Below are 19,002 nucleotides of genomic sequence, written 5' to 3'. Positions count from 1 at the left end.
CAGGACTGCCAGGAGCACTGACATGGCTCCAGGATTGCCAGGAACACTGACATGGCTCCAAGACTGCCAGGAGCACTGACACAGCTCCAGGATTGCCAGGAACACCGACATGGCTCCAGGACTGCCAGAAGCACTGACAGGGCTCCAGGCCAGGGAAACACCTGAGTGTGGAGTAACTGTGTTATAATGTCCAGAGGAGACCCGTACCAGCACGATAATCCAGAGGGTGTAGTAAACAAACAGGACGAGGCTGAAGGCGACCAAGCCGAACCCAACCAGCTGGTCCGTCGCTGTGGCCTGCGAAGGGAGAGAGGGAGTCAGAGCGGGATCGGCACGGCAGCGCCTGTGCAGGAGCCGCCGACGGCACCTGACCTTTGTTATGTCACCGCGGGGCCGGGACACCCCGGGGCCGGGACAACCTGCGGCCGGGACATCGCGGGGATGGGACACCCAGGGGATGGGACACCCAGGGGATGGGACACCCAGGGGATGGGACACTGTGGGGCCGGGGCCGCTGCGGCGGGACAACCTAGCGAGGGCTGCAGGGGCCGCCCGGCCCCTGTAATTAGGAGTCTCCCGAGCCAGCTCACACCCCGCATCCTCGTCCCGGGCCACCCAAGCACCGACCCCGCCGGCCTCGGGAGGCGGCCGGGCCCGGGCTCTCCGCGGGGGCGCCAGCCATGGGGGCCCCGCGCGGGCTCCCGGCCGCAAATCAGCTCAAGCCGCCCGTGGTCCCGCGCCGAGCAGGGAGGGTGTTGGCGCGGGAGGAGCCCCGGGTGCGGGCGGAGGAGCCCCGAGGTGCCAGTCCCCCCTCACTCGGCCGCGGCCCTGCCCGCACTCACCATGGCGCCCCAGCCGCTCCCCGCCGGCACCGCCCCTTCCGGAGGGCCCACCAATCAGCGCGCGGTCCGACAGCCCCGCCCGTCCCGCGCCCGGCGGCGACCAATCAGCGGGGGTGGCTGGGGGCGCGCGGGGCTGGGCGGGGCGTGTGGGAGGCCCCGCCCCCGCCTCCATCACCCCCCAAATCCAGGGAACGCCCCCAAATCCAGGGAATCCAGGGATTACTCGGGTTCGGCGCCGCGCTGGAGTCCCTGCCCGCCCCGAGCCTGGCAGGGGGACAACGCCTGATGGGCCGGCAGCGCTCCCGCCTTCCCTCCTGCGCGACTCAGATCCCTTCCACAGCTCCGAGCTCCCGGTGCCAGGGGATGAGCCTCCTCCGTGAACAGGGTGCATCCCGCGGGACTCTGACACCCTGCGCCCCGGCTGTTCCTCCAAACACACACGCAGGGAAAAGTGAGACCCAGCAGCCGAGGGACACAAGGGATGGGATCGGCTGCCTTCCCTACCCGAAACGAGGGAAAGGAGAAGACCCTGCTCGGGCCTCAAAAGGTGCAGCTGAAGGTTTGAGCAGGTGCAAAAGGCAAAGCAAAAGCCCTTTCCTGGCAGGGGCCCTGGTCCCCTCCAGCCTTGTCCACCATCAGCAGTATCTGGGCACTGAAGTTGGCTCGCCCTCCTTTAGGGGGATGGCCAGCCTGTGGTGGCAGAGGGGCTGCTCTGGCACAAGCCACGAGAACCCAGAGAACTCCACTCAGTTTCCTGGAGCCTTCGGGGCCGTGGTTCCTCCCCCCGGGCCAGCCCGCGAGCAGAGCAGGACAGGGGAGATCGAACAGAACCTGGCTGGGATACGGCATTCAGGAACAAGGGACACTTGCTGGCAACTTGGCCAGGTCACCTTTCCCCGGGATTGCTGCTTCCACGGGACTAGAGCTGTGCTGCCAGCTCCCCTCTCCATCTGCAGAGAAGGGCTGGCAGGGATCTCTGCTCCCAGCTGCCAAAGCAATCCTAGAAGGCAAAGCCAAATCCTATTCCAAGACCCAGCACGCCCTTCTCAACCTCCTGCTTCCTCAGCAGACATTTAAATGCATTTAAAAACAAGAAACAGAGCAAGGAGAATCAGTGTGAAGTACCAAAAACCTTTATTTTTTTTTCCCCCCAAAACCATAACAACATTTGACATTATATTGATTTCCTCATATATTTGTTATTTCTCTACGTTAGGAACCAGATACAGAAAATACAAACACGATCTGTTGAATCAAAGACGGCACAGCATTCCGTTAGAAAAAAAGAAACAAAAAAACTAGAGGAGCAAGATAAAAATGGTGAAAAATAGTCATTCCCTCCAGCCCAAACTTTCCAAGAATCATCATCAAAATAGAGCAGTGGAAGTAGCTTCTCTTTCTAAACGCACTTCTGCTTTAAGAAAAAAGTTAGATTCATCTTTAGATTTCAAAGTAAAAAAAATGTTAAACTATCTTTTCAAGCAATTTTGGAAGTTTGCATAGACCCATTCCCTTTCCAAAAATATCAGCCATCTCTCTTATAGAATCTGATACAAATTGAGTGCGCACCTCAGCCGAAGGTCACCGAGCTCAATTCACTTTCAAGAAAATAAAACACCATCTCCCCCTTCTTTCCCCTCCCTCCCCCCACAAAAATACGGGCTCTCTCAAACTCCTTGTGTTTGAGGCAGGTCACGAGGCTCAGCCGCACCTCTCGCTCGGAGCTTCACCCAAATTCCTTTTCATTTCCCAGGTTTCCACGTTCCCCACGGGGCGGGGGCGACTGTGGAGGGCAGTGGGCTCGGATGGCATGGGGTGGGGGGGGCTGATGAACACAGCTCTCAGGAGGGGAGTGGGGGGGAATTCTGCACTCATCAACCCCCCTCCACAGCGAGGAAGTGGCTTTTCAAAGGACAAACAGCTGCGACCAGGCAGCGTTTGTAGGAACCTGTCCCTGGGGACTGGCCTTGTCCACAGGGCTCAGTCACCAGAGCAAGAACTCAGCTAGAGACCAGGTGGGGCAGCAGGGAGGGGGCAGGAGGGGCAGAGGGGGGTCTGCAGCCCCCAGGTAAGGCAGTGAGGAGGGGAGGGGGCCCCTCGCCAGGAGGGGGTTTATCTGAGGTGCTCTAGCGTACCTGGAGTGAGGTTTTCCCAGAGGATCCCGGCAGCGCTGCAGAGCCCAGCTGCACTGCCACCGGTTTAAAAAGAAAACAGCAACGACAAAATAAATTAAAAAAAAAAAAGTCAACCCCTCCTATTCAGATGAGAATGAAATACCTGTTTCTTCAGGTCTCGGCCCTGTTTGGAACCCTCTAAAAACTGAAGCAAACGTTTAAAAGGGCTTGTTAACCTTCTGCAGGGGGCGAAGTGATGTGGCAATGAGGGGGGAGGGAGAAATCACATGCCTGCTGCCCATCACTCCGAGGGTCAGGACAACATGAGGCCCCTGCTTAAGGTGCTGACCATACAGAAGATGATGGAGGAGCAACATCCTTCTCCTCCTTTTTCCAATCACAATTTCCAATTGAAACCCATCTCCTTCACCAAGTCACGGCTAAGCCTATTCTTTTGGACATTCACTCAGTTTTATACCGGTTTTAAAAAAAGAAAAGTTAGTAAAAAAGTTACATTAAATTTCCTAACACTTTGCAATGGGCTTCCATCAGCTAAAGGTCTAGAAACTGGGAGAGCAGAGCCCACACATTTTGCCTGGCCCCCCAGACTGGAGCAGAGAGCCAGCTCTGCCCTCCAGAGCCAGCCAGGCATGAGCAGCCCTGCTCATCAGCATCAGAGACCCAGGGGATGCAGAGTCTTGCCAATAAGGTCCTTTTACTTGTTTAAGCCACCTCTGAATCCCCTGAGAAGGGGAACAATGTGGGGAAGAACATCCCCCCCCCCTCAGCCCCCCTGAAATAAAATATCAGTGAAACAATAATGCAGTCAAAAAAACACACCAGCCTGCTGGGTTTATATAAAAAAAAATTCCATAAACTTCACAACAAAAAAAAAAAAAAAGAGAAAAACCCAAAGGAAACTAGCCAGCGGTTTGGGTCTGGAAACTGATTCACTTCTTAAATGTTCAAAGTCCAACAAGGAACAGGCGGCAGTGATGCCACAAGGAAAAAAGTGCTCACGAGACGCAGCTTCCCGAGGCAGTGGAGAGTGTGTGGGACCAGTGACCCCATGGCCACCACCACCTCGGATGCCCGTGGCCAGCCAGGGACCGCCGGGCATTGCTCATGCAGCAGGAGCACTGCGTGGGATCTAGAAATAGGAACAGACTGCTCTTCCTCCCTCGGGGTCTGCTCTGGGTGCTCCAGCCCTCGCCAGGCTGGATGACCAGGACTGCTTTCTCATCCAGAATGAGGGGTAGGAGAGCTAAAAAGCCACATAAAGACCAGGATCTGTGGAGTCAATAATAACACAGAGACAAGGAAGAGATATCCTATGAGACACAGCCATCAAAAATGCAAGCAGTGATGTGCCAAGCCAGGGGAAGAGAAGCCAAAGACGTGCCCCAGGTTGGCCACAGCGACGCGATGGAGCAGGTTACGCCTCTGCCAGCCTGGGGAGATGAGACCAGCTTTCTAAAAAGGTCAACTGCTTCTCCTCTTGCTTTGCTGGGAAGAGATTCCTCCCTCTGCCTCACTGGGGATTTCGTGACATGCCGAGCTGCCAGTGTCTCGGAGCAGCTGATTCCTGCCAGTGGAGGCCAGAAGAATGCCCTGGGATCCCAACTGCTCTGACAGTGACTGCCATTGTTTTTCATGGGAACAGAAGCAAAGCAGCAGAAGTGAGCTGTGTTTTGGCCTCTTTCCTGGCTTATGTTTGCTCCTTTCAAGTCCTGGTTGGATCTGATTTCCCTGAGGGGCTTCGCTGGCCCCTGGGGAGCAGCAGGGGCTCTGTGCTGACCCTCAGTTCTGCACAGCCATCCACAGACAGGGCAGGAACACCCACTGCTGTCTGAGCCTCCTTCTGCCCTCACCCTGACCTGAGCAGAGGGTCAGGCCAGGCCTGGCTTTCTGGCACAGCCCCAGAGAGAGAGAAAAGCAAGCAGTTCTCTCCTTCCTGCAGACACGCAGCACCCCAGGAACAGGGCAGGATGCTCAGCAGCCTGCTGGCAAGTGCCAAACCTACCCAGGCTGAATGAAGAAGGGCTTACCACTAAAAAACACCAGCAAGTGTGAAAGAGCTTTTGTTCTGAACAGACTCAAGATTCAACACTTTTTCCCTACATTAAAGCAAACCAAGGTGTTGGCTGTACCCTCTTCTTACCCTAATCCAAACTTACTTCCCTTTGAAGGGAAAGGGTGAAAAAGATGCATATCCTATATGTGGTCTGACCAAATACAGAAAGAAACCTCTTAACTCGAAGAGAGAAACTATCAAAACAGAATAAGCAGCTGTATAGCCTTGCCACACTGCTGAGCACCCATGCACTCCCCATGCAGCATCCTTAACTAGAAGGGTGGAAAAAAAAAAGATAAATCAAGGCCCTTTCATTCCTTGTTTCTCATTCTGCCAAATTCCCTTTTCCAGTAGCTCATCTGCATGCGTTCTGGTCACAGAGACCACAATTAATCCTTTTTTTGTTTTTTTCTCCTTTAAGAAAAAAAAAAGGCTTTAAAACAACTAAGAATGTGAACGACAACGTGATCAGATACAAGTCTTTCCTTGCTGAGCAGGACGAGTGTGTGTCTGTATATGTGCACACACACACACACACGTGTGTCAGAGGAGGGCACATCCCAGCCAAGCCCAGGAGCGTGGAATTGCTCCGAGGGCACGGCTGTCGAGTGCTACCACAGTACACTGGCAAAAGAGGAATGGGCACTACACAGAAATAGCTTATCAGCTGAGAGGCTCTGTACAGGAAGGGCTGCAAGCACAGCCTGCTGCCGGCCCACGGCGGAGGCTGCGTGGATCCTCGCCGGCAATTCGGCTGCCAGGAGGATCTCCAAGTGGGAGCTGAAAGGGAGAGACATCTCAGCCACACACTGCAAGGAAAAGAGGCAGCTAAAGTGTTGAACAACTGCAGAAACCAAACCCAAAGAAGAGCAATTGAAAGATCAACCAGAGAACAGTTTGAAGCCTTGTCAGAAGAGTTCACTCGCCACGGCGCAGGTAAGAACAGCTGCTGTGGCTAATGCAGCAGCAAACACCCATTCTACCCTTGAAGGCAGAGACAGTGGCTTCTCCCCAGCCCCAGAAGGAACCAGCTCAGACACAGATCTCTGCTGACAGGGCAAGAAAAGCCAACCAACACCAAATCCCTTACTGGCCCAGACCAAGAGAGGCAATCGACATCACCACCACAACAGAGAGACCACTGCAGTCAACTGCACCCTGCTCTGGCCCAGGGGAGGGCTGTCAGAGAACCATATTCTTTTCACAGTCCAAGAAGGGCAGTTCCCTTCCTGAGCCAAAAAAACAAAAAAAGAGAGGCTTTGTATTCCAAGCTCCAACAGTACTATTTGCTGAATCAGTCCAGCAAACATGGATTATGCTCCTGGAATAGTGAGCAGAAGCCTCCTCCAGGTAAAATTTGTAATCTCTAAAGTGCTCCTGCTAATGCTAGTTGATGACCACTCCCTTCCATGCCCAGCAGTGGAAGGGCTACTGCAGTCAGTGGTGTGATGAGCACTCGCATTTAACCGTTCACCAACTCCCAGCTGGATTGCGGAATTTTTCTGAAATGCACTTTTGGGAAATATTTCCTATGAGAAGATGATGTTTGGGGATGTGAGGGTAGGAAGGTGAGGTGTACACCACAGCATACCTTGTTCAGTAAAACCATTGCCTTGGGAGGTGATGTTCCCTTGCAGAGTCAATGGAATAAAGCATCCTGCAAGTGGCCACGTCACCGTGCCCCCAACAAGCAGCTCTGGGTTTGGTTAGAATGGCTTCCCCCTCCCCCAGTGGTTTGAAGAGTTCACAGTGGTATAACCCAATGTTTTGGGGAGACAGAAGCTGAGAAGTTCCCCGCTGCAAGTGAATGGGTGGAGTGAGGGATGCACACGAGCAACATCCTCCAGGACTAGCCCAAGGATAAGCCCCACAAACACCTTGCATCTCAGCAGGAACAGGGGGAAGGCAGGCACTGGAAGGACCAGGAAGCAGAGAAGGACAATGCCAATGCAGGGAAAGTGCATGTTCTGGAGTGGTCTTGGAGTAGTTCTGCAGTGCAAATGTATGGGGAGGGGCATGGAGAAATCCCTTCTGGAATGCTGCATGAAGAGAGGTAAAGGTTGGCATCCATGTGGCAGCGGACTGGGTAGGGGGCCTGTGTCCAGCAGCTCTACCCTGTTCTTCACATTTAGTGGGTTTCAATCACCACTGGCTCGTAAACTCCAGACGAGACCCTGGGGAGGCAGAGGGGGAGAAGAGGAGGGAGGCAGGTTATTTTCCGCAGTCACTTCGAGCAAGCAAGTTTTGATTCAGAGCTCTCCACTCACAAACACCGTCCTCTAACCCCACACAAAACACTGCAAATCACGAGTCAGCCTGGCTGGAAGTCAGCCCTCGTAACACCGAGCAGACAGAGACGTGGCAAGCCAAGACCAGAGAGCTGGAGAGAGCTGGGTGTAACACATGAACCCTTCCAAAGGACAGAGGAAAAGGGGGAGTATCCCATCCTGCACAAAGAGCCTGCATTCCTGGCTTTGCTGTGCTCCCAGTTCTGCCACCAACTCGACACATCTTTGTATTAAGATTATTGCTTTTCTTTTTGTTCAACTCAAAAGGTGCAATAAAGGCTCAAAGGCAACTGGCCGAGGCATTGTACTAACAGCTATTGTGGAGAGAAAAAGTTTTATTGCTTCAGGAGTCTTTCATGAGAGGACAAGCCCTCCACGATTATGGAGGAGGCAGGGAAAAGGGACAATAAGAGGCAGGGACAAGGGACAATAAGCCAGGCTGCCGCCGCAGTTTTGCTGCAGGCCAGCAGGAGGCAAAGCTCCCTCCTTCAGGAGCAAACGGGAACCAGCCTCTACCATTTTGTCCTTTCACTCCCTACTTCTGTTCCTGGGTCTAACAATTAGAATCCCATTATCCCCTCTGAGCTCCTGCTGAGAACTACATTCATACTCCAGGGCAGCTGTAGCCTGCCTCCAAAGGGATCTCAGGGGCGTTAATGTGGGAATAAAGCCACCATGTAACACATGATATTTAGAAATCTCTCCTGCAGCAAAAGGTGGAAGTTTCCCGGGTACAGAGATCTCACCAATCCCCCCGGAGACCCTCTGTCTGCCAGGCTTTTGGGAAGCTTACCTGTTTCCCAGCTGAATTCCACTCAGCGTAGTTGTTCCATCTCTGCTCACAAACAACCTCAGGTTACTGTCTGCAGAGAGAAAAGCAACACAGACATTAAAACCCAGAGCTACCAACCCTGCCAGGTGCTCCCCTCCCAGACACACTGCACAGTGGTCAGCACAGAGCAAGTGTGTTTCTGTGGATACACGTGCACACTTTCTGGTGGTGTTCCCACAGCAATGGAGCCCCTGGGATCTCCTCTCCTTGCTCTGAAAGGGAGCCTCCGTAACATGAAGCTTTGGAAGAGTAAAGGCAGAGAAATTAATTCAGTGATACTTCTCCAGCTGCTTCTTTTAAGGCAATTCCATTGATGCAAGTTCTTGGTCAGCTTAAGTACATCTGAACAGATGAGATGTGGGGCTTCATGATGCTTTTGTAGGCTCACTGGAGCCTGTTCTGCTGGCAAGAGGCAGCTGCATTCAGTTTAGTTTTAACTCACGCTGAGTGAGGTGTAAATCCCCATATGATATGAGTGTTACCATGTACAACGATTTAAAGTGACTAATGGTAAGCTAAAGAAGCACATACAACAAGCTAGGCTCAAGTTTAAAACTCAACAAAAAACCTCAGATTAAAAAAATCACATGAAAAAGATTGATTTCTATGCTAAACTGAAAAATGAAAACAAATGCAGTTATTTTATTAGTTTTCTCTTAACAGATGCTATGACTATAAAGGATAAAACCCCTTCTTAAGTTCTCAGCCAGACCTGGTCACCAGCACACTATAACCCATAGTTATTCCCATCTCTCTGCAGAGATGTGCTGTTTCCCCTCCAGTTGTGCTCTCCTATTTTAATAAATACCCTTGGGCTGACCCTGGACGGAGGCCACTGGAGCAGTGCAGACAGCTGATGTAACTGATTTCCACTGCACTGAGAATCAGTATTTTTCCTCTCTCCCCCTGCATGTTTGAGCTCCTGTTCAACCTCTGCTGTCACGTGTGGAACAGCAGCAAGTGCTATTTGTGAATGGATGTGCAGCTCTCAAACCCACATGGTTTATCTACCACAGAAACACCCAGCAAGCACTGAAAGCAAATAGCTGTCAAAAGGGGAAGGGAGCCCATGGCAGATCAGAGCTGACTGTAAACCCTTGTCAGCCTCGCTAAAGAACAGCCCAGACATCCCCTCTGAGACTCCCCCTCTCACCTTCAGTATTGCTGACATCTGTGAAGTCCTGACTCTGCATTATTTTCTCCACTATATCATCAGCATCGATCCTGGTGTCATCCACTCGGGTTGGGTGACTCTCCACTGAATCCTTTTTCCTCCTGGGGGAGAGGAAACACATGGGAAACTTACTCAGCTTTTCAAGACACATATTTTCATATGCAGTCCTGCTTCTCTTGGCAATAGTCTCCTCCTCAGCGGCTACAATCCGATCTACCGCTGCACGAAAACCAAGGAGCAGGTTCTGTCTCTCCTTCCCAGAGAAGGGTCTTTGCTCTGCAGTTACTCACCGGGAGGGTCTGTCCAGCAGAAGGGCCGGTCTGGGGGGGCGAGGTGGCTTCTCTAGTTTGTGGTCCCGCTCTCCCTCAGGACACTCCACGGTCATGCTGAGCCCTCCGGACGCGCTGCTGCTGGTGGACGTGTTCCGGCGGTGGGTCAGGTCGGACATGCTGGAGGAGCGGGAGTGCTCCGTGCTGTAACCTGCAAACACAGTGTGATCACAATCCACACCTTCCCCCCCTCCCTGGCAGCACAGTTAACAGGCAGGGCAACTTCACACCAGCGTTCTACTCCTGTACACGAGGTTTAGACACAAATCTGTGAGCTCATCTGCAGAGACTAAGCAGGAGATTGGTAAGAGCAGGGTGAGAGATGGCTGCAAATCACTCTCACAGGGATTCATCGCAGGAAAGAAAATGGATGTGGCCAGTGCTGGCAGAGCTGTGTGAATCAATGGTTACCAGAGATCTTGGACTGCTGGCTGGCGTAGCTCGAGTTCCGCGAGTGCCCCGAGTGGAAAACTTCCTCCGGGCTGGACAGGTTCTGATCTGGTTCTTCTGGGACACCTGCCAAGGAACAACAGGACACTCTGCTTACACCATAACCAAGCCACAACACTGTGCCCTGATCAGCTCAGAGTGGAGCCTGATCTTGGGATGCCAGATCAAGGAAAGGAGACAATTCTGCTGGCAGAGCTGTCCAGGCCAGCACAGAGCTTAGAAACACCTGGGGAGTAGGAAGACCACAATGAGCTTCTCTGTCAAGTTTACCACTAATTCTAGCATCTAGCACCTCAACTTACAAACACCTCTGGGGACTTGTAGCATCTAGAAGGACAGGTGGTATCTGAAGCTATCCCTTGGTAAAAACATTAAGACCAAGAAAGCATCAGATGGCCACTGGCAGTGAAGTGTTACAATCTCTGTTTGGGTGCTTCTGTTACTGCCTTTCCCCCTCTATTACTTGTGAGAGAGCCTATACCATTTAAATCACCTCTGATTTTGATACAGAAACCTCAGTGTAACTTCTGCTCCTCTGCTGTGACCCCTGCTTGTCTCCTGCAGGAAGCTTATCCAGAAATGCACAAATGTAACACATTAGCCAGCTTTTTAAGAACAGCACTTGCACCCTGTGCTCAGTCACTGAGGTGATGAGACTGGAGTGCTATTTTGGTGCAGTGTATGTGCCTGCACATTTGGAATGTGCTGGGAAGGAAAAAAAAAGCAATGTGAAAATGCACTGTCCTTGAAAACGGGCTCATAGAGAAGCCAAAGAACTGTATCAGCAGCTGGAACAAGGCCATTAGACCTCAAACCAACCTCTAAAACCTTCAGAGGAACTTTTCTAGAAGATAAGTCTGAGCAACAGAACAGCTGAGTGGGGAACAATGTTGAGTGTCATTGAATACAGTGGAAAGCAGGGATGAGTGCAATGCATGAATTATTAAATCCCCAGCAGTAACAAATTGTTTTATCTCCTCTAACAGGAATATGCATATGGCAAAGACCCATCCCTTCTCTCCTCAGTTACACTTAGATGGTTTTATTTTTCTCAATTTTTCTTAATGAGCAATGGGATTGAGGATGGGAAAACATAAAAAATTAAAGTTTCTGTGCTTGCAACTGCTGGGAAAAAACAAAGGAGTGTCCAGACACAGCCAAACATTGCATGGCTCCAGGATGGGCGTTCATACCCGAGCTGAGAATGGCAGTTCTTGGCTTGGTCTGGCGCAGGGAGCCGATGGTGGAGGAACTGCTGCTGCTTGTGGTTCCCTCTCCCTTGCAGGTCAGCTGCAGGGTAGAGTCCTGTCCTGGTATGGTGATGGATTTGGCGGTGGAAGGAGGCCTGTAATCAGAAGGGAAGGAGGTTACAGAGTGCCAGGCAAGGACTGGGAATCATCCCCAACTCTATCTATCCCACCCTTCCCGGCAGGGGAAGCTGGCAGCCCTCTGACCAGCAGCTCAGTGGGGTGTTGGGTTTTATTTTCCTAGATTCCAGACTCAGGTCTTCCCTACCTTGTACTGCATCTGGATTGTATTAACAAGAAAAGGCAAGTTTCCGAGGTAAATTAAGGCAAAGAGGGACCATTCAATCATTTATGCGGGACAAGAGGCTCTGAGTTTGCACTGTGCTCCAGAACACCAACCAGAGCTGCCCTTTCCCCCCCAGCACGTGTCCAGTGGCCAGTTGGCTTCACAAACAGGAACCAGTTTGCTGTTGTATCACTGTCAGTTCCAGCTCCCTTTCTGTTACACCTTTCTAACTCAAGGGCCAAAATGAAACCTTTTATCTCAGCAACCCCACCCCCCTACGAGAGCACTTTTACAACGATCAAATAACCTTTCCCTTCTTTAACTGATGATTAAACTACTTTTCAGTGAGACTTAAGTGTTTTTCCAGCTGTCAAAATTATTTTTCTGGTTATTCTGTGTGCTGCCAACATCCCTTTGTAAATGCTGGCTGCAGGGCAGAGCTATGAGTGCCTGGAGCCCCCTCCCTTCCTCCAGAAGTGTTTTTGGGTGGAAGCCACAGCATGTGCAGCGTGGCAAAGTGAATTTTCCTGTTGGAGCCCTAACCTCCCTGTAGCCTGAAGTCTGAACTGTAACTAATGGATCATAATATGGTTTTTAAGTGAGGAGTGAGAAATAAAAACTTTTATTTGCCTCACTTGAAGCTCTGAAGAAAGATGCTACATGAGAGGACCTTTGCAGTGTTTTGGGAGAGAGAATAAAGCACTGAGAATATTTTATGTGGGCAGCCAAACGGCTGTGAAGGTTCCAGGAAACCCACGTGCCTTCACCAGGAAAAAACCTCCCTAATCACGTTATCAGTGATTTACATGCACACAGGTGCTTTGGAGACTTTGCTTCACAGGTTTGTAAGCCTTTTACAGCCTTAAGTAAGCAAAAAGTGTTCCTGCTCAGCCTGCTCTGCCCCCCTCGGTGACCCCCAGAAGGAGAAGGTTCATCCATCCCTGCAGAAAGTCAGTGCTTGGAAGTGATTTCCCAGCACAGTTTTAATTCCTGCCTATCCCCCTAATGAGTGCCATTTACCAGAAGCTCTACTGATCAAGGACTATTCCACATGCAAAGCTTCCATTTTTAGACATTTGCACATCATCAACATATAAGGAGAGAGTGGCAGTGACTGCAAAAATCCTTTAAGAAAATTAGGAGGTTTGACTTTCAGACAACCTACTTACATTAAATAGATATTTATATCCAATTCTGTATAATTTTCAGGCACTCTAACAGTAGGACTTGCTTCCATAGCAAAGGAATAACAGGTATTTTTGTCAGACATATTATTTCCAGACATCCTAGTACCCCAGATTTAAAACATCTGTTACTGCTACAAAATTATGGTTTAAGATATCAAAAACTTCTTTGTTACACTTCCTTCTGAAGCAGAAATTCTTCAGAATCAGATGACATTGATTTTGGGCTTGAAGGTCTCAGGAAACGCTGCAGCACCACGAAAAGCCATTCACAAAACAAACCTACCAAAAATTATGCAGCACTTTATAACACAAATGCAAGCTAATTTATAAACACTTCAAGCTAGCTCCTAAAATTAGACTTTTTAGCCCAGGAGACCACTGCTGCAAGAGATGGCCTCCAGGTAAAGCTTTCTTCTCTTGTACTGCTGGGAGTCAACACCAAATATTTCCGTGGGCACGTGGCAGCCCTGCTGTGTGCAGTCACACACCTTCCAGCACACCACAGCAGGGCTCGGACTGCAGAGCCCTGTGACACCACACTGCAGTGGAAGAGGAGATGCTGCCAGGATATTTGTTAGTTGATTCACCAACAATTCTTTAAGCAGCAAAACTGCTTCACATCTTAACTGTATTTATTCTTTCCCAGCACAAAAACCCCCACAGGACTGCAATTTCTCTGCTAATACAAACTGCCAACCCTTTAGAAAAAAAACAAAAAAATTTAAAATGTTTCAGCCTTGCAGTATTTTTGTTGCTGTTTCAATCTGAGATCTTTATCCCGCATGATATGTGCTGAAGCATGTCCATTTCCAAGGCTGTTTTCTTCAGTGACCTTTGTCCTCTTGGAGGTCAGTGAAACCAACCCCAGAGCCATGAGAAATTCTGTCCTTCAGCAAAACATGAAGTTTGTCATCAGCATCTACTGGTTTCCACAACCTAAACTCACGCTAGCAGGGAAAACACTGTGCACAGCAATAATCAAACTGGGAAAGCCAGAGCAGAGAACAAAACCAATCAACAGCACAGGCTGGATACGCTTTTCTGGCTGATTCGAATGCTTTTAAGCTTTTCCCTGTTCTTCCCAATATCAAGGGCATTAATTTTCCTCCCCTACATCAGTTTTAGTCTCCAGCAGAGAACTGCAAAAGGAACAGGTGTCCTGGTCTGCCCAGAAACTCACGTTTTGAAGCAGGGGTCCCCCGAGAGCAACGACATTCCGATGGTGACCTGGAGAGGGGACGCAAGGAACATTGTTAGCAGTGTTCCTCACTTCACAACAGCCACGGGGTCAAGGGCTGGGTGTAAAGATTAGCAAGATCTAGTTCCTTTCCAAAGGAAATCAGCTTCAGGGATTTGGCAAGGTATTTCCCTTCCTGCCTGAAATCCCTGGCATCAGTAACTTCGAGTGGCTCAGCAGGACACCAGCCTGGCCACCCTGACAATGCACTCAGAATCTCCTCCCTCCCTCCTGTTCTTGGTTTCTTTGATGACAGAGAACGTTGTTAAGGGCCATTGCTTGGCCAAATTATCAAAGGGCAACTCTGATAATGGGAAGCTTCTCAAGTCAGTCTAGCAGCACAAAAGCAAAATCCTGTCTCTGCACACTAACAGGACCTTCTCTCAGGTCTGGCACTGCACTCTGGTTGTGACCCTCCCTGAATTCAGTCACAGCATTTCAGCTATGGCAGTAGCAGCTGCTGTACCTTTAGGATGGAGTTGTCCTGTCGGGTGTTCTTAGTATCATATCCTTCCAGCAAGCAGCAACGGACAGTGGATCCAGAGCCCGCAAATTCTGCCAGATTTAGATCAGCAAAGCCCAGCTGCAGCCAAGAAAACAATGGAGGGGAACGGGAGAGAACAAAGGTTACTCAATAAAGGGATACATGGTGTCACACGGACCAAAAAAAGAGAGAGCATCTGTGAGCAAGGGCAGAAACAGAGGTGGTGGCTGTGAGGATCCCCTGCTCTTGAGGATGGGCAGGGTCACATTCCTAATCCCAAGTCAGAGAGACACTGGAAGGCCTTCAGGAAGCCAAACCTCCGTGGAGGAAGGGCAGACAGTGGTGGTGCTGGCCAGGACAGTGTTAACCAGCCTGCAGCCGTTGCATAACCAAGGACATGGAAGGCACTAGGTCAATGATGTGGAAAAAACAGAATCACACATACACAAACATAATAAGGCACTCTTTGTATCGGGCCATCCCAGAATGCAGTGGAGCATGTGAACCAGGAGATGAAAGGATATTGTTACAGAGGAAAGTGACACCATCCTGAAAAAAACAACTGAGATTTCGGCACAGGGAGCTGGAAGCCCGGAGCCATGGAGCAGTGCATGTGCCTCACCCCTCAGAGGCAGCTGCTGGGCTGGGGAACTCCTGGAGCAAAGTGTCCTCAATGCTGCTAAGGCTTAATCAGCAAGGGGGATGTTTGACAGGCAGAAAGGAAGAAAAATATTTGGAGAGATTTACTTGTGAGCTCTCTAAACCTCCTCTAACAATGGGGAGGCAAATAGGGAAGGTGACAGAAAGTTGAAGACCACAGGTAACTTCAAAGAGGGCACTGATGCCCCCGAGTAAACACAAACACAATGAAGAGTCCCTTTGTTTTCCTGCCCTAATTCCTAGTGTAGTAACAGAGTGCTTCAAAGGAAAAGTTACAGCTTCTTTTATGCAGAGCTTTAGGAATACAAGTCAGTTGTGTCTCATCTAATCTGACCAGGAAGAGATGCTGTGCCCCATGTTTGGACAAACCATCCAAGCACGGAGAGTTTGCGTCACTTCAGCATCCAGATCAGCTCCCAGGAGAACACGGAGCACAGGTGGACCAGCAGCAGGTCATTCCAAGCACTGCAGAACATTCCTCCTGCCCCAGTGTTGACAGCTGGATGACACAGCTGAAAGGGGAGCCCCAACAGTAGCACCATCCTACGGAAATGTGGTGCTCTGTCAACTGTGGAAGCTGATAGGGAGTCAGAGCACAAACCACAGCCATTGCCACAGGAACCCTGGCTCCCATGGCTCCAAATCAAAAGTCTAAACCACAGTCTGCTCAAGATATATGATTCAGGGGGAAACAGCACCCCCATTAGCATAGCTGCTTCCTCCATCCCATTCGCAAAAGGGAACTCCTGATGGCAAATGAAAAAATGATGTGGGATAGAGAGGGAACCTTTCATCAGCAAAAAAGGAAGGAAAAACATATCCCAACTTTTCTCCCTCTCTTCTCCCTTCTTAATAATTCCCTTAATGCAGGTGTTTCTCCAGCCCTTGCCCTAGAAATTCCTCTGTCTCTTCTAGCCAAGGGCTATGCTGCTTTCTAACTATTCACCGATAAGGGAAAAAACAGCAAATTTTTATCTCTTGGAGATAAACAGGACAGGAGAAAGCCACAGAAGGAGCTGCAATCCATCACTGTGACAAAGACACAGAACGACCACACTAGGAGAACAACAGGAGTGGCCCAAACCCAGTTCCTTTTTCTGCCACCACAGCACTAACTTCTTCAAGAATATCGACGTCAGAGTGTGGGAGAACCCTCCAGCGACCCACACGGTGTGCTGAGGTCAGAAGCTTTTTCAGGAAGCAGACTCCCAGTATATAGAGGAAAGATCCCTTAACAAAAGGATGTTTTCAGATATAACCTTTCAGAATAGTTTCCTCAGTTTTCCAGCCAGCTGATAGTGTTTCTTCCAGCTCAGAGGAAAAGAGTTTCCGCTTTATCAGTCCTTCCTGTCGTCTTCCGCTCCATAACCCCTGACACTGAGGTGACATTCACGTCAAACCCAAAGGTGTGCAAGTCAGTGGAAACTCTGCCTGGAGCACAAACAGCTCCATCACTCTCAGCCTCTACAGAGGGCATTCACAAGTTGCATTACCCTCTACATCTGCTGCCATGACTCGAGGAGTTTTCAGCTGAATTAAGATAGTTCAAAAAGGTGTGGACTTATTTTGGTTTAAAATGGGAAAATAGTTGTGTGGACATACACCACAGACTTCTGCTAGAAACACTGGGAAGCCCAGATCAGTCCTGTCATGAGGGCCTGTCTGGAATAAGCCTGGTCCATAGGGCACAACTGCAATCACCCTGTTTGGTGTGACATCCCTTGTGCCTAAGCTGCTGAAATGCTCAGATCATCTTTTAGGAGAACACATCAATTTTCTTCACAGAAGACCAAGCAAGACACCGGCACAAGAGATGAAAAGCACGTGAGATTTGGTCTCCAATTCTGGGCTGGATCAAGGAGGTCTCTTTTAAATGTCACTAAACACAATTGAGTAAAAAGGAAGTAAGTTAGAACATGGCCTGAATAAGAGTGCAGGTTAACTCCACCATGGAAACATGCCTTCAGGCTTCCTTTAATTCTGCATTTCCAAACACTGTGGAAAGCTTGAGGATGGACGCTGCAGGAGGCACAGACTGATGGATTTCCTATGTCTCAGAGGCATGTCTCTTCCTCCAGCTCTGCTGCTCTCCCTGGACAGGCAGCCCTGCAGAATGAATAACCTCCCCACAGCTTGAATTTAGTGAAAGAGAAACTGATGGCCCTAGAGACCATGTCCTAATTAGCAATGAAAAAGGAACAGGCAGCCACACTGCCCTGTCTCACACAGCACAGCAGTTCATAGGAGTGCAGTGCACCCTTCACAACCAGCTGCCTCCATGGTCTCAGAAAGGATATTGATGAGAAGAAATTCTTAAAGGGCTGTGCGTGACCTGAGCATCTGTTTATTAGAAACCAGCAGCAGTGACTCATTTTCAAACAAACATGATTTCGGGCACTGTGTGAGCTCAGCTTCTAAGCCAACATTGTCTCTTGATCCAGCACAAGGCAGAGAAGGGGGTGGCCCATTGTCTGTTCCATAGCAGAGGCAAGAAAACGAGGAGGAAACAAACCAAAACTAAGATCCCTGCTGATCCATTTGGGTTTTGCCTCGCCGTCTCCTGTGCTTTGGAAGGCAGTGATTCCTGCTGTAGGTTTCTGCCTGCACTCACAAGGCAGTGAGGTGCCTGCCCCAGCCCCAGCTGGCTGCTGTGTTCTGGAGAACAGAACTGGAGTCTGTGTTTCTTTATTAGGGAGACGCTGCCAGAAGCCAGAGAGTTCACATCTGACTCAGAACTTCCCCAAAGTCTGAGGACATGCAGATCATCTTCCCAACCCCCGTCTCAAATCCACATCCAGTGCAATCTGGATCCTGCCCTAGCAAGGGATTTTTTTGGGAACTCTCTTAACTCAGGCTTCAACTCAGAACTAATGAGCATCTCTCCAGATTGCTTCACTCAGCAGCCACTGGTTTCTAATGGGTGTCAAGGACTAACAGCAGACAAGGCCATCATCACTCTGCCACATTTGCCCTTTCTGTGCTCTTACCTTTGAGTAGGTTTTTCCGCCCTTCAGCTCCTATAATGGGAGACAAAACAAACAGGAAAAGCTGCTATTATATGTGCTGGGGAAACAGGGGGAAAGACATAACTCAATCCTGGAATCTGCTCTCAGGATTCACAAATCTCTGTCTCTCAAGAGCTACCACGACCTCGGTTGCTCCCACCCTCCATCAAGTACCCTTGCTGGACAGAGAGGCTCCATTCCAGCACGTCCTGGCCCAAACAATCCTTCCTTCCCACCACAGTCTGTGCAATTTTTCTTGCTGACAAAAAGCACCCAGCAACCAACACCAGTGCACTGGTGGTACTACCTGCCAGGAGCAGAAGCTGGATGCTCACCTTGCGGACAGATACTCGGCAGATGCAGGGGTCCAGGAGCCCTGTGGCAGGGTTGGCACTCATTTTACACACAAAGGTGAATTTCTTTTTCCAGCGGACACAGTTTTCCTGAACTTCCTCTCTGTGAGAAGGAGAAAAAAAAAACAACAACAAAAACATTCTTCAAATAAAAGTACAAAGCCAAATCAGTCTTGACTGTTAAGTACCTTTTTTAATGACTGGCATCCTGGCCTGTAAAGATCCTGCGCAACACAGCTTGGTCCACACCGCCCAAAGCGGCGCCACACAAGGGTGTTATGTTACCATTAAGCTTTTCACTAGTCAATAAAGGTAAAATCCACCTAGGTTACAGGCAGACTAATCATCTCATCAGCAGAATTTGCCTTTAAAACTCTCACAAGCTCTCTGACATTTCCTGCTTAGCCGGTTTAGCTCATTCACCGTCCGGCGTGGATGGA

General features: G+C 50.0%; 2 protein-coding genes across 2 annotated transcripts in view; both read right to left on the bottom strand.

The window, feature by feature from the left end:
- Positions 1-929, bottom strand: part of DPM2 (dolichyl-phosphate mannosyltransferase subunit 2, regulatory) — a 2,662-nt gene extending 1,733 nt beyond the window's left edge. The window contains exons 1-2 of the mRNA XM_027687650.1: positions 843-929; positions 208-297 (exon numbers count right to left, since the gene is read on the bottom strand). Coding sequence (XP_027543451.1) covers positions 208-297; positions 843-845 — 93 coding nt within the window. The 5' untranslated portion in view covers positions 846-929. The remainder of the gene's footprint in view (positions 1-207; positions 298-842) is intronic.
- A 1,030-nt stretch (positions 930-1,959) lies between these two features.
- Positions 1,960-19,002, bottom strand: part of FAM102A (family with sequence similarity 102 member A) — a 37,738-nt gene continuing 20,695 nt past the window's right edge. The window contains exons 3-12 of the mRNA XM_027687649.1: positions 18,545-18,665; positions 18,192-18,221; positions 14,527-14,643; positions 14,004-14,050; positions 11,297-11,448; positions 10,065-10,169; positions 9,615-9,804; positions 9,304-9,425; positions 8,112-8,181; positions 1,960-7,204 (exon numbers count right to left, since the gene is read on the bottom strand). Coding sequence (XP_027543450.1) covers positions 7,159-7,204; positions 8,112-8,181; positions 9,304-9,425; positions 9,615-9,804; positions 10,065-10,169; positions 11,297-11,448; positions 14,004-14,050; positions 14,527-14,643; positions 18,192-18,221; positions 18,545-18,665 — 1,000 coding nt within the window. The 3' untranslated portion in view covers positions 1,960-7,158. The remainder of the gene's footprint in view (positions 7,205-8,111; positions 8,182-9,303; positions 9,426-9,614; positions 9,805-10,064; positions 10,170-11,296; positions 11,449-14,003; positions 14,051-14,526; positions 14,644-18,191; positions 18,222-18,544; positions 18,666-19,002) is intronic.

The sequence above is a fragment of the Neopelma chrysocephalum genome, unplaced genomic scaffold (assembly GCF_003984885.1).
Source record: "Neopelma chrysocephalum unplaced genomic scaffold, ASM398488v2 Primary Assembly neopelma1_74, whole genome shotgun sequence".
NCBI classification, from domain to species: Eukaryota; Metazoa; Chordata; class Aves; order Passeriformes; family Pipridae; genus Neopelma; species Neopelma chrysocephalum.
The sequence above is the reverse complement of the archived record's forward strand: the minus strand, read 5'-3'. Positions and strand labels throughout refer to the sequence as shown.